General features: G+C 47.1%; 1 protein-coding gene across 6 annotated transcripts in view; it reads right to left on the bottom strand.

Annotated features, from left to right (window-relative positions):
- Lin9 (lin-9 DREAM MuvB core complex component) overlaps positions 1–14444 on the bottom strand; it is a 50428-nt gene extending 35984 nt beyond the window's left edge. Inside the window, exons 1-5 of one of the 6 annotated variants that reach the window (XM_090341565.1) lie at positions 14363–14409; positions 9823–9855; positions 9362–9522; positions 3874–3968; positions 428–532 (exon numbers count right to left, since the gene is read on the bottom strand). In XM_090341565.1, coding sequence (XP_090197691.1) covers positions 428–532; positions 3874–3876 — 108 coding nt within the window. In that variant the 5' untranslated portion in view covers positions 3877–3968; positions 9362–9522; positions 9823–9855; positions 14363–14409. Of the gene's footprint in view, positions 1–427; positions 533–3873; positions 3984–9361; positions 9523–9822; positions 9856–13147; positions 13164–14362 lie in introns of those variants that run through there. The other 5 variants (XM_090341563.1, XM_090341564.1, XM_090341567.1 and 2 more) reach the window with 5 other exon arrangements.
- Between the last annotated feature and the right edge of the window lie 568 nt (positions 14445–15012).

Genomic DNA, 15012 nt, shown 5'->3' with positions numbered 1-15012 from the left:
ATGAAGCCGTCAACAAATCTATTACTTTTGGTAATAAAGGTAATTTCTCCCTCTTGACTCAGGAGACGAAGATCTGAGAATCACAGTTCACATCTAGCCTAGGCAGAAAAGTCTTTTGAGATTCTTATCTCCAATTAACCACATAAAGTAGAGGTATGGCTCAAGTGGTAGAGTGCTAGCCTTGAGTTATAGGCTCTGAGTTTAAGCCCCTATCGTAGCACACCTATACACACACACACACACACACACACACACACACACACACACACAACAACAACAACAACAAAAAGACCCCCAAACCATGAAATCTTTTATGTAACTACAACAGGAGCAGTTATTTAAGTACCAACTTAAGATAAATATACAGTTTATCACTTACCCATTGCTTATTTTTGTTTAATGAAACAAAAGCTTAGCACACACATACCTGTGGAACCATTGCAACCCTCTGATTTCTCTTAGGTGACTTGGTATTTATTTGTCTGTCATCTTCATCAGAGAAGAGTCGACTTCGTTTTGAATTTCTGAAAGGCTATGATAGAAAATTTTCATCTAATAAACATGTCTATTTTGTTCTAAAACACAATCCTGTACTTGGAAAAAGACAGTTAATTTTGATTATCAACAGTAAGGAAGGACTAAATATGAGCAGTACACAGCACACAAAGGCAAAAATAATCTTACATTTAGAAAGCATTGAAGTATACATCCTGATAGTTTTGTTTGCATATTTCACCTGATTACAACTAAAAGCGATGCCTCTGTACCATGCCAACAACTAGTGACAGGGAATAAAAAAAAAAGTTCTGGAAATTCCAGTTCAAAATGTGTTGGCTAATACTAACGGGGTGTATGTCATGATGTCCACTGCACAGGGCTGGGCCGGTCAAGGACGTGAAATAATCCAGGAGAGCAAGCCAAATGTGTAATATGTTGCATCTGCTGCCAGAAACTATTAACAATATTTCCCCCCCAATTATGGGGCTTGAATGCAGGACCTGGGCACTGTCGCTGAGTATTTTTGCTCAAGGCTAACACTCTACCATTTGAGCCACAGTTCTACTTCCAGTTTTCTGGTGGTTATTTGGAAATAAGAGTCTCACATACTTCCCTTGCCCAGGCTGGCTTTGAATAGTCATCCTCAGATCTCAGACTCCTGAGTTGCTAGGATCACAGGCCTGATCCACCAACACTTGGCTGAAAAGAACATTTTTTTAATCTGTAAATAATAACATAAAATATGGGGTGTGGGGCCGGGGACATGGTGGTTCATGCCTGTAACCCTAGCTACTCAGAAGGCTGAGATCTGAGGATCTCGGTTCAAAGCCAGCCCCAGCACTGAAGTCCGTGAGACTCTTATCTCCAACTAACTACTGGAAAACCAAAAGTGGCGCTATGGCTCAAGGGGTAGGGAGATAGCCTTGAGCTGAAGAGCTCGGTGACAATGCCCAGGCCTGTAGTTCAACCTCTACATGCACAGACAAAAAACAAAACCCAAAACCCTCAAAAGAAAATATAAAGTGGGGTTGGTGGCTCACACCTATAATTGTAGCTACTCAGGAGGCTGAGATCTGAGAATCTGGATTCAAATCCAGCTCGGCACAAGGGCACAAAAGACCAAGAGACTCTTAGCACCAATTAATCACTAGAAAATGAAATGGGGCTGAGGCTTCAGGAGTAGGGTGGTAGTCTTGAGCTGAAATGCTCAGGCAATGCCCAAGCACAGGGGTAGAGTATGAGCTGAAGAGCTCAGCGACAGCGCCCAGGCCCAGAGTTCAAGCCCCATGACCCACAAAAAAAGAGACTTAGTAACTATAAAACTAGCAAGAATTTAAGGGGCTGGGAATGTGGCTTAATATGATTTCTCAGTATCACACAGAAAAAGCTAGAGACGGCACTGTGGCTCATGTGGAAGAGCGATAGCCTTGAGCAAAAGAATCTCAGGGACAGTGCCCAGACCCTGTGTTCAATCCCCAGAAAAAAAGAGAAGACAGACAGGAGACAGACTGATGGGGCAGGGAGGCGGGGGTGGTTGAGGGAGTTGGAAATAATAGCCAGGCAGCAGTGGCTCACACCTATAATCCTAGCTACTCAGGAGGCTGAGATCTGAGGCTCGACAGCCCTAGCAGGAAAGTATCTGAGACTCCTATCTCCAAATAACCACCAGAAAAATCAGAGGTGGCACTGTGGTTCCAAGTAGTGCAGTGCCAGCCTTGAGAGAAAAAGCTCAGGGACAGCTCCCAGGCCAAGAATTCAAGCCCCATGACTGGAAAAAAGTACACATTACACTAAAGGGTTTGTAATTTGAAAAAATGTATAGTCTAGTCTAGGTTAAAGATTCCAGTTGAAGCTGGGTACAATAGCTCACACCTGTAACCCTAGCTACTCAGGAGGCTGAGATCTGAGGATTTGGTTCAAAGCCAGCCCGGACACAAAAAGGACCCAAGACTCCTATCTCCATTAAACCTCCAGGAAAGGGGGAGTGGGACTGTGGCTCAAGGGTAGGGTGGTAGCCTTGAGCTGAAGAGCTCAGGGACAACACCCAGGCTGAGCTCAAGCCCCATGACCCACAAAAAAATAAAAATAAATAAAAATTAAAAAAGATCAAGAGACTCTTATCTTCAATTAATCACTAGAATAGAGGAAGTGGGATTGTGGCTCAAGGGGTAGAGTGGTAGCCATGAGTGCTCAGGGTCTGGATACTCTTTTTCTCAAGGCTGGTGCTCTAGTACTGAGTATTCTGCCATTGTCTGAGTAGTTTAATGGAGGTAAGAGTTTTATGAACTTTCCTGTCTGAGCTGGCTTTGAACTGTGATCTTTAGATCTCAGCCTCTTAAGTAGCTGGGATTACAGCTCTGCATCTGGAGGAACTCAGGGCCTGGGCACTGTCCTTAAGCTTCTTTTTGTTCAAGGCTAGTACTCTACCATTTGAGCTCTTTCTGTGTATGTGGGAACTGAGGAATTGAACCCAGGGCTTCATGCATGCTAGGTGAGCACTCATTCCCAGCCCAGAGATTCTTATGTCCAATAATACCAAAAAGCCAGAAATGGAGCTGTGATTCCACTTACACTGTGGAAGTGGTAGAGTGTCAGCACTCAGGCCCTGAGTTCAAGCGTCAGTACTGGCACACAAACACACACACAAAAATGGACAGCTCTTCAAGCCTACATGGAAGGGAAACAGGCGAACAAAGCTAATTACATATGGGCAGTATTCAACTGGGTCAAAGATTAGATTCTCCACAGCCTAGACAATTAAGTCCTTCCCTGACCAAATACAGAGGAGCAAGGGGGAATGGTCATGGTATGACAGAGTAGGAAGACTGCCCTCAGCCACGACGGCCTGCTGGCCAAGGCTACTCTACTGCTGCTGTCTATCCTGCCTGCCGCACGCCTGCTTGATGACTTGAGCCATGACACACGGGCCGCCTCTACCCACTTCCTCTGCTTGACTGCGGACAAAGAGAATTCTTAAAATTGTCATCAAGCAACCATATCCTCAACTTGACTTCCTACTTCTAAATGTACTACTTATCCTTAAGCTATATTAAAATTTGATGCCTTACCTCTTGATTATGTATCTCTATGAAGGCACCAAAGCCACATAAAACTTTTTGTAATCTAGTAAAACTACCTTACGTTGTCTGCCTCTGTTTTTGTTTTCTTGTATTTAAAGAAACTAGTTATTTATCACATGTTTAGTGGTGACAAGATTATACTGTAAATAATTTATCTAAGTAAGTTCAAATTTACTTAATAACAAAGATGCAAATGCTTGTGGTTGAAAAAAAATGAAATCTGTTTTTGTGCTAAGAACTTACACACAATAATAATATAAGTTAATTATTATTAAAAAGTTAACTTATTCCTTACCATTTCTACAGCAGGGCCTGTATTCCTGCCTTTCCAAACAGGAGTTTTCTGTAAAGAACTGTACTTTTCATTCCATGTGTTAGATAAGCTTCCCTCTGTAATGAATAATACTAATAAATTTTAAGTTTAGTTCAAAAGATTTCATATTATAAATATGGTTTTTAATAACCACAATGTATATTAAGTACATACCAATGTGGAAACAATACATTTATCATAATTGCAGTTTACTGCAAATTTAAAAAAATCTACATTTTTCTGTTCAGTCTCTTAATGATAAAGCAATGCAACTTAAAAATATTAAACTTCTGTATTAAACATACAGTGTCTTTATTTCCTTGGACTCAGGGCTGGGGAGCTGTCCCTGAGCTCTCTTATTCAAGGCTAGTAATCTACTGCTTTGAGCCACAGTAACGCTTCTGGTTTTCTAGTGGTTAATTGGAAACTTTCCTACCTAGGCTAGACTTGAACAGGGATCCTCAGATCTCAGCCTCCTGAATAGCTAGGATTACAGGCATGAATGTCTGGCTGTTCCCTTTTTTGGGGCATTTAGTAATTTTTTTTGGGGGGGGGGTCATGATGGGGTTCAGACTCTAGGCCTGGGCGCTGTCCCTGAGCTCTTCAGCTCAAGGCAACTGTCCTACCCCTTGAGTCACAGGGCCACTTCTGGCTGGCTTTGAACCGAGATCTTCAGATCTCAGCCTCCTGAGTAGCTAGGATTATAGGTGTGAAGCCACTGCACCCAGCGGCATTTAGTAATTCTTGTAATCTACTTCCAAGATACCATAATTCTCTGTACAATTTTGGCTTAAGGAAACAAGAGAAAAGGATTCTTCCTTCTAACTTAGAATTTATAGTACATCTATCAATTTTTTTTGCTTCAATGTGAAACTTTTTACACATAAAAATGAAGTTAGGAAAAAAAATGAAGTCAGGCCCAGAGTTCAAGTCCCATGACCGACAGGAAAAAAAAGTTAAAACGGGCCAGGCACTGGTGGCTCATGCCTGTAATTCTAGCTACTCAGGAGGCTGAGATCTGAGGATCCCAGTTCAAAGCCAGCCTGGAAAGTTCATGAGACTCTTATCTCTAACTAACCCTCAAAAAATGATCAAGAGGCATTATGGGTCAAAAATGGGAGAACATTAGCTTTGAGTGAAAAAGTTCAGAGACAGCTCCCAGGTCCTCAATTCAAGCCCCAGGCCTAGAATAAAGCAACAATAATAACAACAAAAAAAAACATTGGAGGGGCCGGGAGTTTGGCCTAGTGGTAGAGTGCCTGCCTAGCATGCACGAAGACCCGGGTTCGATTCCTTGGTACCACAAACATAGAAAAAAAGCTGGAAGTGGTGCTGAGGCTCAAGTGGTAGAGCTCTAGCCTTGAGAAAGCCTGAGGACAGTGCTCAGGCCCTGAGTTCAAGCCCAGGACTGGCAAAAAAAAACAACAACAACAACAAAAAACTATTGGAAGTGGCACTGTGGCTCTAAGGGGTAGGGTGGTAGCCTTGAGCTGAAGAGCTCAGGGACAGTGTCCAGGCCCAGAGTTCAAGTCAAGTCCCATGACCCACAAAAACAAAACAACAACAAAAAAAAACAGGCACAGAGGGTTATATCTATAATCTTCAATCTCAGAAGATTATACTTTGAGATCAGACCAATTTGAGACTACCATTTCAACCAATAAAAAGCAGGGCATGGCTGGGCCAGGAATTTGGTCTAGTGGCAGAGAACTTGCGAAGCAAGCATGAAGACTAGGGTTCAATTCTTTGGTACCACGTACACAGGAAAAAAAAAAATTAAAAAGCTGGAAATGGTTCTGTGGCTCAATTGGTAGAGCTCTAGCCTTGAGAAAGCCCAAGGACAGTGCTCAGGCCCTGAGTTCAAGCCCCAGGACCCACCAAAAAATAAATAAATAAAACTCCAATGACAGGGCTGGATCCACCTACATATTCAACCTGAGGTCATCGGGGGTTTTTTTGGGTTTTTTTGCCTGTCCTGTGCTTGAGCTCAGGGTTCAAGGCTCACTGTCCTTGCACTTTCTCAAGGCTAAAGGTCTACCACTTGAGTCTCAGCACCACTTGGGCTTTTTTCTATGTATGTAGTACCGAGGAATGGAACCCGGGTCTTTGTGCATGTAGGTAAGCACTCTTCAACCTGAGGTCTTCTGAAAGACAAATGGCTTCAAGCAAAAGGGTATAAAGGGTAAGTCAACACAGTAACTTTAAAGTGGGCTGGGAATGTGGCTTAGGAGTAGAGTGCTTGCCTAGAATGCATGAAGCCCTGGGTTTGCTTTCCCACTACCACATACACAGAAAAAGCCAAAAGTTGAGCAAAAGAAGCTCAGAGACAGCACCTAGGTCCTGAGTTCAAACTCCAGGACTGGCACACAGTCCTGGGGCACAGCCTAGTGGTACAGTGCTCGTCTTGCTTGCACAAAGCCCTGGGTTTGATTCCTTGGTATCACATACACAGAAAAAGCTGGAAGTGGCTCAAGTGGCAGGGTGCTAGTGTTGAGCAAAATATGTCTAAGGACAGTGCCCAGGCCCTGAGTTCAAGCCTCATGACTGGCCACACACACACACACACACACACACACACACACACATTTATCAGTTACCAATTTATTTACTGAGCACAATATTTTTTTTTTTTGGTTGTCCTAAACTCAGGGCCTAGTAACTATCCCTGAGTTTCTCTTGCTCTCAAGGCTAGCATTCTACTTACTGCTTGATCGCCAGCTTCACTTCTAGCACTTGCTAGATTTGAATTCTGGGCATAGGCGCTGTCCTTGATCTCTTCAGCTCAAGGCTACCACCTAACCCTTTTAGCCACAGCTCCACTTCCAGTTTTCTATGATTAATTGGAGATAAGAATCTTAAGGACTATAGTGCCCAGGATGGCTTTGAACTGAGATTCTCAGATTTCAGCCTCCTGAGTAGATAGACTACAGGTGCCCAGACTCCCAGTACAATCTTAATCAAGATAAATCAATAGTTTACTGTGAAAACTTTGGGGAAATACAGAAACTTATTAGGAGAAAATAACAACTATGTTGTTATTTAGAATTATTAAAAGACAATTCCTCTGAAATCCTTCCTTACAGTCTTTGCATATCAGTGTGTGAATATCTGTGCATGTGCCCATCACATTCAATGTACATTCCAAAATTTTTTCCCACTTAAAATTGCACCATGCATGAACTGATTAATAAAAATAGTAATGGCATTAAAAACAAACAAACAAGAATTTTGCGAGGGGGCCGGAAGTTTGGCTTTGGTAGAGTGGTTCCCTAGCATGCAGGAAGACCTGGGTGTGATTCCTAGGTACCATATATATAGAAAAAGCCGAAAGTGGCGCTGTGGCTCAAGTGGTAGAGCTCTAACTTTGCGAAACCCCAAGGACAGTGCTCACTCAGGTCCTGAGTTCAAGCCCAAGGACAAGCAAAAAATAAATAAATAAAAGAATCTTGCTAGGTCCCACTTGCTTATGTTTGTAATCCTAACTACTCAGGAGGCTGAGACCTGAAAATCATGGCTCAAAGCCAAGCCCGCAGGAAAGTTGATGAGGCTCTTATCTCCAATAAACTACTCAGAAAAAGCTGGAAGTGATACTGTGGCTCAAGTGGTGGAGTGTTAGCTTGGAGACCCAGTGCCCAGGCCCAGAGTTCAAGTCCAAGGACCTACCAAAAAAAAAAAAAAAAAAAAAGAAAAGAAGTTTAGCTGGCACTGGTGGCTCACACTTGTAGTCCTAGCTACTCCAGAAGCCAAGATCTGAGTATTGCAGTTCAAAGCCAGCCTGGACCGAAGTCCATGAGATTCTTTTCTCCAATTAAACCAACCCCCCCCCCCCAAACAAACAAACAGAAGTGGAGCTGTGGCTCAAAGTGGTGGTAGATTGCTAGCAGTAAGTGAAAGAGTTCAGGGACAGTACACAGGTCCTGAATTCAAATACCATGACCAAATACTACCCACCCACCACCCAACCCCCCCCCTCAAAAAAAGCTATGTACCTACTAAATCATGACTAAGGGATACATGATGTTTTTTCCTTAGAAGAGTATAATTTTCATTCTTCTTTCTTTTCAGAGAATTTATAGTACTCAAAGGGCAAGATTCTGCTTTTTTTTTTTTTTTTTTTTTTTGCTTGAGTCCTAAGGTTTGAACTCAAGGCCTGGGGGTACTGTCTCTAAGCATTTTTTTTTTCTTTTGCTCAATGCTAGTCCCCTCCAATTTGAGCCACAGCTCTACTTTCAGCTTTTTTTCTGGTTAACTGGATATAAGAGTCTCAAGGACTTTTCTGCTTCAATTGGCTTCAAATCAAGATCCTGGATCTTAGCCTCCTGAGAAGGTAGCATTACAGATGTGAGCCACAGGCACAAGGCCTAAAATTCTTCCTTTCTTTCTTTTCTTAAATTATATTTGTGGCTGGGTACAATGACTCACGTCTGTAATCCTAGCTACTCAGGAGGCTGAGATTTGAGGATCTCAGTTCAAAGCCAGCCTGGACACTAAAGAAGTGAGACTCCAATTAACCACTAAAAAAGTGGAAGTACAGCTGTGGATCTAGGGGTAGGGTGGTACCCTTGAGCTGAAGAGCTCAGGGACAGTGCTCAGGCCCAGAGTTCAAGCCTTAGGACTAACCAAAACAAAAAAAACAAATATATATATATATATATATACATATATATTTGTATTATCTTTAGATATACAAAATACAACTTCTATCTTTAGTTGTATAAAGGATCACCATTTAATGTCAGTTTATGAGTTCAATGCATCTTGATTATTATCACCCTTTCATCAGTCTCTCCCATCTTTCTGCAAGTCTTGAAAATAAAGTACTATGAAAACATACATATGGCTCAGCAAAGGTTTAATAAATGCTTTATATCTAAATAAGATCTTGTCTGAATGCTTAGTTAAGTTCTTTAAGCCAGACACTGGTAGTTCACACCTATAATCCTAACTACTCAAGAGACTGAAATCTGAAGATCACAGCTTGAAGCCAGCCTGGGCATATAAGTCACAGACACTTATGCCCAATTAACCACTAAAAAAAGCTGGGGGCTGGGAGTGTGGCCTAGTGGTAGAGTGCTTACCTAGCATGCACAAGGACCCAGGTTTGATTCCTTGGTACCACATACATAGGAAAAGCTGAAAGTGGTGCTATGGCTCAGGTGGTAGAGATCTAGCCTTGAGAAAGCACAAGGACAGTGCCTGGGCCCTGAGTTCAAGCCCCAGGACTGGTAAAAATAAATAAATAAAAAAAAATAAAAGCTTAAGCTGGAAGTGGTGCTGTGGCTCAGGTGATAGAGCGCTAGCCTTGACACAAAGATGATCAAGGACATCCCCAGGTTCTGAGTTCAAGCCCCAGGACTGCCCCCCCCTGCAAAAAAAAAAAAAAAAAAAGAAGTCCTTTAAAATCAATACATTTAAGACAATATTTTTCCATTTTTCAGAACAGGTTCTCAATTATGCGGCCCAGACTGACCTAATGCAAAATTCTCCTGCTTCAGCCTTATAAATGCTGAGGTTACAAGTGTGCACAATGATGTCCAAACCAGGAAAGAAGTGTTCTCTTTAATTCATCACAACGGAGGACCAATTCTTCTCCAAAGCACATGAATTTAAAGTTCTCTGGGAAAATCAGTACTTAGGAAGCAAAGTTTAAGCAAGACATCAACATTATTATTATTATTTTTGCCAATCCTGGGCTTAAGCTCAGGGCCTGAGCACTGTCCTTGGATTTTTCTCAAGGCTAGAGCTCTACCACTTGAGGCTCAGCATCACTTCTGGCTTTTTCTAAATATGTGGTACCAAGGAATCGAACCCGGGTCTTCGTGAATGCTAGGCAAGCACTCTACCACTAGGCCAAACTCCCGGCCCCATCAACATTATTTTTATGAATTAAATTTGTAACGTGACTATATCTAAAATCAGTATAATCCTTACCTTTTAAACTGACAAGGGCTTTTGCTGAAGAGCCTGCAATGGGGGAAAAAAATAATGATTTCATAATGATTTAGAGGTAAAAGTAATCCATTTTGTTTGTACATTTAGTGAGTTTGAAATGACAAATTAATATACAATTAGAAATAACTAGTAGACAATGTAAGTTTAGATCTGAACTCAAGATAGGATAAGGAAGGACTGGAGGAAAAGCATTTGGTAGAGTTGGAAAGCTTTTTTTTTCTTGCCAGTCCTGGGGCTTGAACTCGGCCTCAGCACTGTCTCGGAGTTGCTTTTACTCAATGCTAAGCACTCTTACCATTTAAGCCATGGCACCACTTCTGGCTTTGTCAATTATGTGGTACTAAGGAATCAAACCCAGGGCTTTAGACAGGCTCTACCACTAAGCCACATTCCCAGCCCAGTTGGAAATCATTCTAAAGAGGAAAAGGAGGTAAGAAAGGAAATAATTTTGAATGCTTATTTCAAAATGCTCTTGTGAAAGTAAAAAATGAGAAAAAGAACTGGTATTTATTTAGGCCAAAATCTGAGTAGGTAATAAAGTAGTGAAAATAACATGGAAACAATCCTAGAACTGTCGTAGCAGGTTTGACGTTCCTTGAAAACCTCAAATATAGGCAGGTGTAACATACAGGGATTAAATAGTAAATGTGGAGGAATTCACTGGATAAAGCAAACTTTAGTTGCATTAGAATAATTAGAAAGTTCCTCCCACTGATAAAGTGGGCTTTAGGAGATTTGTTGCACTCTGAAAAACATGGAGCTACCAGTTCTAAAGTGGAAAAAAAGAATCTGTAAACAAAGGGAGTAGAAGAATCAACAGGTTTTTGTAGGTTCGTGGCCAAAGACAGTAAAATTCTGGGTGAGGACAATGTAAGAGTGCCTAAGGTAGCTAGGTGCCCGTTAATCATGTCTATAATCCTAAATTACTCAGGAGGCTGAGATCCGAGGATTATGGTTCAAGTCCAGCCTGGGCAGGCAAGTCTGTGAGACTCATCTCCAATTAATGACCTAAACACTGGAAGTAGCACTGTCGCTTTAAGTGGTAGAGTGCCAGCCTTGAGCAAAAGAGCTCAGGGATATCACCCATGCAGAGTTCCAGCCCCATGACTGACTGCCACCAAAAACAAACCAACCAGCCTAAGGTCTTGATTTAGAAAGCCTCAGACATGCCAGAGGCAGTGGCTCACACCTGTAATCCTAGCTACTCAGGAGGCTGAGATCTAAGGATTGTGGTTCAAAGCCAGCCTGGGCACTGAAGTCCCTTAAGTCCATAAAACTCTTATTTCCAATTTACCACTAAAACTGGAAATGGGGCTGTGACTCACGGGGTAGGGCAGTAGTCTTGAGCTGAAGAGCTCAGGGACAACCCCCAAGCAGAGGCCACACCCACTCGCAAGAGCCTCAAACACAGCCTACCAAGAAAGCAGAAAAGCTGCACATCCACATAGCAACCAAGAGAAACATAGTCACTTACTTGCTCAGTGAGTATGACAGGGGGCTAACCAAATGCCAGTCCTGCTCAGAGCAATGAGGCTATTGCAGCAGACAAAACAGCCCAAGTCCCTACGCTCCATACAATGCGAGACAAATACAAATACAGGACAAGTAATGATAAGCACTAGAAAAAAATCAAGCAGGGGCTGGGAGTTTGGCCTAGTGGTAGAGTGCGAGCCTAGTACGCACGAAGACCAGGGTTCAATTCCTCGGTACCACGTATATAGAAAAAAGCTGGAAGAGGTGTTGAGGCTCAAGTGGTAGAGCTCTAGCTTTGAGAAAGCTCAGGACAGGCCAAAAAAAAAGTCAAGCAGGATCACTGGGGTAGAAGTGTTGGAACAGGAAGCAGGCTGCTCATATAATGGCCCTGATCATGTCTCTGAAAAGACGGTATTGAGCAGGGATGTGCCGGAAGAGGTGTGAGTCACAGAACACCCTTTCCCCCTTCATATTCCATGAACTGGGGACTGTGACCTTAACTAGATTACCTACAGCCTTTCCTTTCTGGAGAGGCAGCCATAGTTTAAGGATTCCAAATTGAGGTTACCCGTGTTTTAATCTCGGCTCTAGTTCCTCCTTGCTTTACCTTCTGAAAGTACTTAATCTGTGTGCTCTTGCTTCTTTGTTTGTGAAATGGGGAGTACATGAGTTAACATATGTACAAGAGTTTATAACATCTACATTATACATGGCTAATTTTCATACAGTGCCCAATGTTAATATTATATTAACCAATCAAAAACCTGTTAAGCTGGTGGCTCACACCTGTAATTCTAGTTACTCAAACAGCTATAACCTGAGCATCAAAGCCAGCTGGGGCAGAAAAGACCCTTATTGCCTATTAACTAGTAGAAAGCCAGAAGTGGAAGTGCAGCTCAGCTCAGTGATAGAGCATCCGTTATTGCACAGGGTTCTGAGATCAGGCTCCAGTACTGGCAGGGGAAAAAAAGATATGTAGAAGTTAACTGGAAGTGGGTACAGGGTGAGCATCCTGGTCAGAGAACAATGTGTACAAAGGTCCTTGAGGACCAAGAAAGTCCAGAGAAGACAGGGAATGCAAAAAATAAGGAAGAGGTATAAAATAAGTGGTACATGAGTAGACAGACCAACAGGGATCTCATACCCATTAAAAAATTTTAAACAGGAGGAGAGAGGATGAGGGACCTGACTTTGGTAGCAGGGGCCTGCCTAGCAAGTAACAGACTCTCATTTCAAACTCTAGTGAGCTTAAAAACAAACAGAAGTGGCGTACTGGTGGCTCATGCCTCTAATCCTAGCTACTCAGGAGGCTGAGATCCGAGGATCACAGTTCAAAGCCAGCCATGGCAGGCAAGTATGTGAGACTTATCTCCAATTAACTACCAAGAAACAAGAGGTAGCACTGTGGCTCGAAGCAGAATGTAAGCTTTTGAGTAAAAAAGGCACAGGGACAGCACTTAGGACCCAAGTTAAGCGCCACAACCTACCAAAAAAAAAAAAAAAAAGACCTGTACACACTCTGAAAGGAGTATTCTGTGTGGGAAGGGAGTGGGTTAATGGAAGCCTAGAGTGCTGGGGCATAATATTGACAAAATGTTCCAATATTTGGTAAAGGCTTAAACATGGGAAGTTAAGATGGTATGTCAGAAATAACCACTGAGCTTCTGCTCTGCCAACTGAGTGCAGAACGCAATCATCCCCAGAGACGGGAGTCACTGTAAGACACCTTAAGACAGTGGAGTGGCTCGGGCAGGTGGGGATACGGAGGATTTTGACCCCGAGAGGATTGAGGCGGCTCTGGAGCACCCGAGAGGAAATGTGAAATAGGCACCTCCCGACCAGGCGTTCAGGGGAGAGACGGACCTAAACACAGTACCTCATGTTCAAAAGCGAGTACTCGGGTGAATGAAGGGTCTGGTTCCCAGAAGTGCGCCCTGAGGACGGCCAGTTCCAACGGTCACTTGCTGACATGTAGTCGTGCCCTGCACACACTCAGCAAAGCGCCTGCTACTTCGGGTGTCCAACTGAACCCTTTTCAAGACCTCCCTCGACACAGACGACGACAGCGGATGCCGCTCCATTTTCACGGGTAGCGACTCCGGCTCTGCGCCCAACCCCAAGCGAGCTGGCGCTTCACAAGGCGGAAGTCTGGTCGGTGGGACGCCGACCCCACGTCCCGGGGTTCGGGGGACACCCGCTGGAGAGGGACCTCAGCACGCCGAGACCAGGCCACCTTCGCCGCCACGGCCCGCCGCCAAGTGCGCCGCGCTCCCAGGCGAAGGCGACGCCGCTCAGGGGGTCACCGGGCGCCCTGCCCAGGGCGGCGGCCCCCTCGGCCGGGAGGGAGGGCGGCCGGCCGCGGCGGGCTCCCGCCCCTGGGCTCGCGGCAGCGGTCCGCCCGCGGTGCCCGTGCCCGGGCGCGCGGGGACCCAGCCTCGCTCCGCCACCCGCCGAGGCGTCCGCCGGGGGACGAGCGCGAGCCGGAGCCCCGCGCCCGGCGCGCGTCCGCGGGGCGCAGGTGAGCGGTCGCCGGCAGGTGAGGGCCGCGCGGGTCCCGCCCCGGCGCCCGGCGGGGTCGGCGGCCACCTGTGGTCGGGCCGGGCCGCGCGGCGGGGGCGCGGGGCGCGCGGCGGGGCTGTCCCGGGACGGGGCGGGCGGACGGACGGACGGACGCGCGGACGGAGGCCGGCGGGAAGGGCGCCGCGGCCGCTGCCCGCGAGCCCCCGGCCGGCGGGTTACGTAAGCCGGCGCGGGAACGGCGGCGGGGCGGCCCGCGCCCCCCTCCGCGGAGGCCGCGCCGCCGGCCCGGGCGGGACCCCGGGCTTTCGGCTTCCGGCGCCCGCGCAGCCCCAGAAACGGACACGGACACCATAACAAAGGCGGCGACGCGGCGGCGGCCCCGGCGCGGCAGAACCCGGCCTGCGGCGGGGGGAGGACGGCTGGGGGTCGGCCCGCCCGCCCGGCGAAGGGCGCGGTCGCGCGTGCGGGCCGGGGCGGCCGCGGGCCGGGCGGGCGGCGGGGACAGGGGCGGCCGGGCGCTACTCACTCTCGTCAGGCAACTGGTCGAGCTCCGCCATCTTGAACGAGCCGCGCCGCTTTTTCAAAGGCTGCCCGCCGCGGTGCATTGTGGGGCGGAGGCCGCCTGCGAGGGAGGTTCGAATGCGGAGCTGCGGCCCGCGCGCCGCCGCCGCCAGCGGCTCCGCCCCGCCCTCTCGAGGCCCCGCCCCGCCCTCCAGGCCCCGCCCCGCCCTCGAGGCCCCGCCCCCGCCGGGAGCGCGGCGGGCGGCGGGGGCGGGGCCGGCCGGTCTGGGGTCGCTTTCGGCGCGGCTGCCTCCGTGCGCGAGGGCGGTGCGGACCCCGGGCCGCGCTCCGTGGGGCGGGCGGGCGCGGGAAGAAGCCCGCGGGTCCCGAGCGGCTGCGAGGCCACCGGAGGGCGGGGCTGCGTCTGCAAGCCACGCTTCCCGGCGCCCCGCGCTCCCGGCCGGCCGGCCGCGGTCACGCTGCGCGTGGGGTCTCTGGTGGGGACGCCGGGGCCGACGCGCGGCCGACGACACCGCGAGCCCCGGCCCGCCCCGGCCGGGGCTTCTCCCTCCCGCGAGGCCGCCCGGCGCGGATTTGGAGGTGGGGCCCGCCCCCCGCCGCCGGGGCCGGCTCCGCCCTGGACCCGCCGCCCCCCGAGGTGAGCCCGCCGTCCCC

Source organism: Megascapheus bottae, chromosome 10, assembly GCF_031878675.1.
Source record: "Megascapheus bottae isolate mThoBot1 chromosome 10, mThoBot2.hap1, whole genome shotgun sequence".
Taxonomy (NCBI): domain Eukaryota; kingdom Metazoa; phylum Chordata; class Mammalia; order Rodentia; family Geomyidae; genus Megascapheus; species Megascapheus bottae.
Note: the sequence above shows the minus strand (reverse complement) of the source record. Positions and strands in the feature narration are given on the sequence as shown.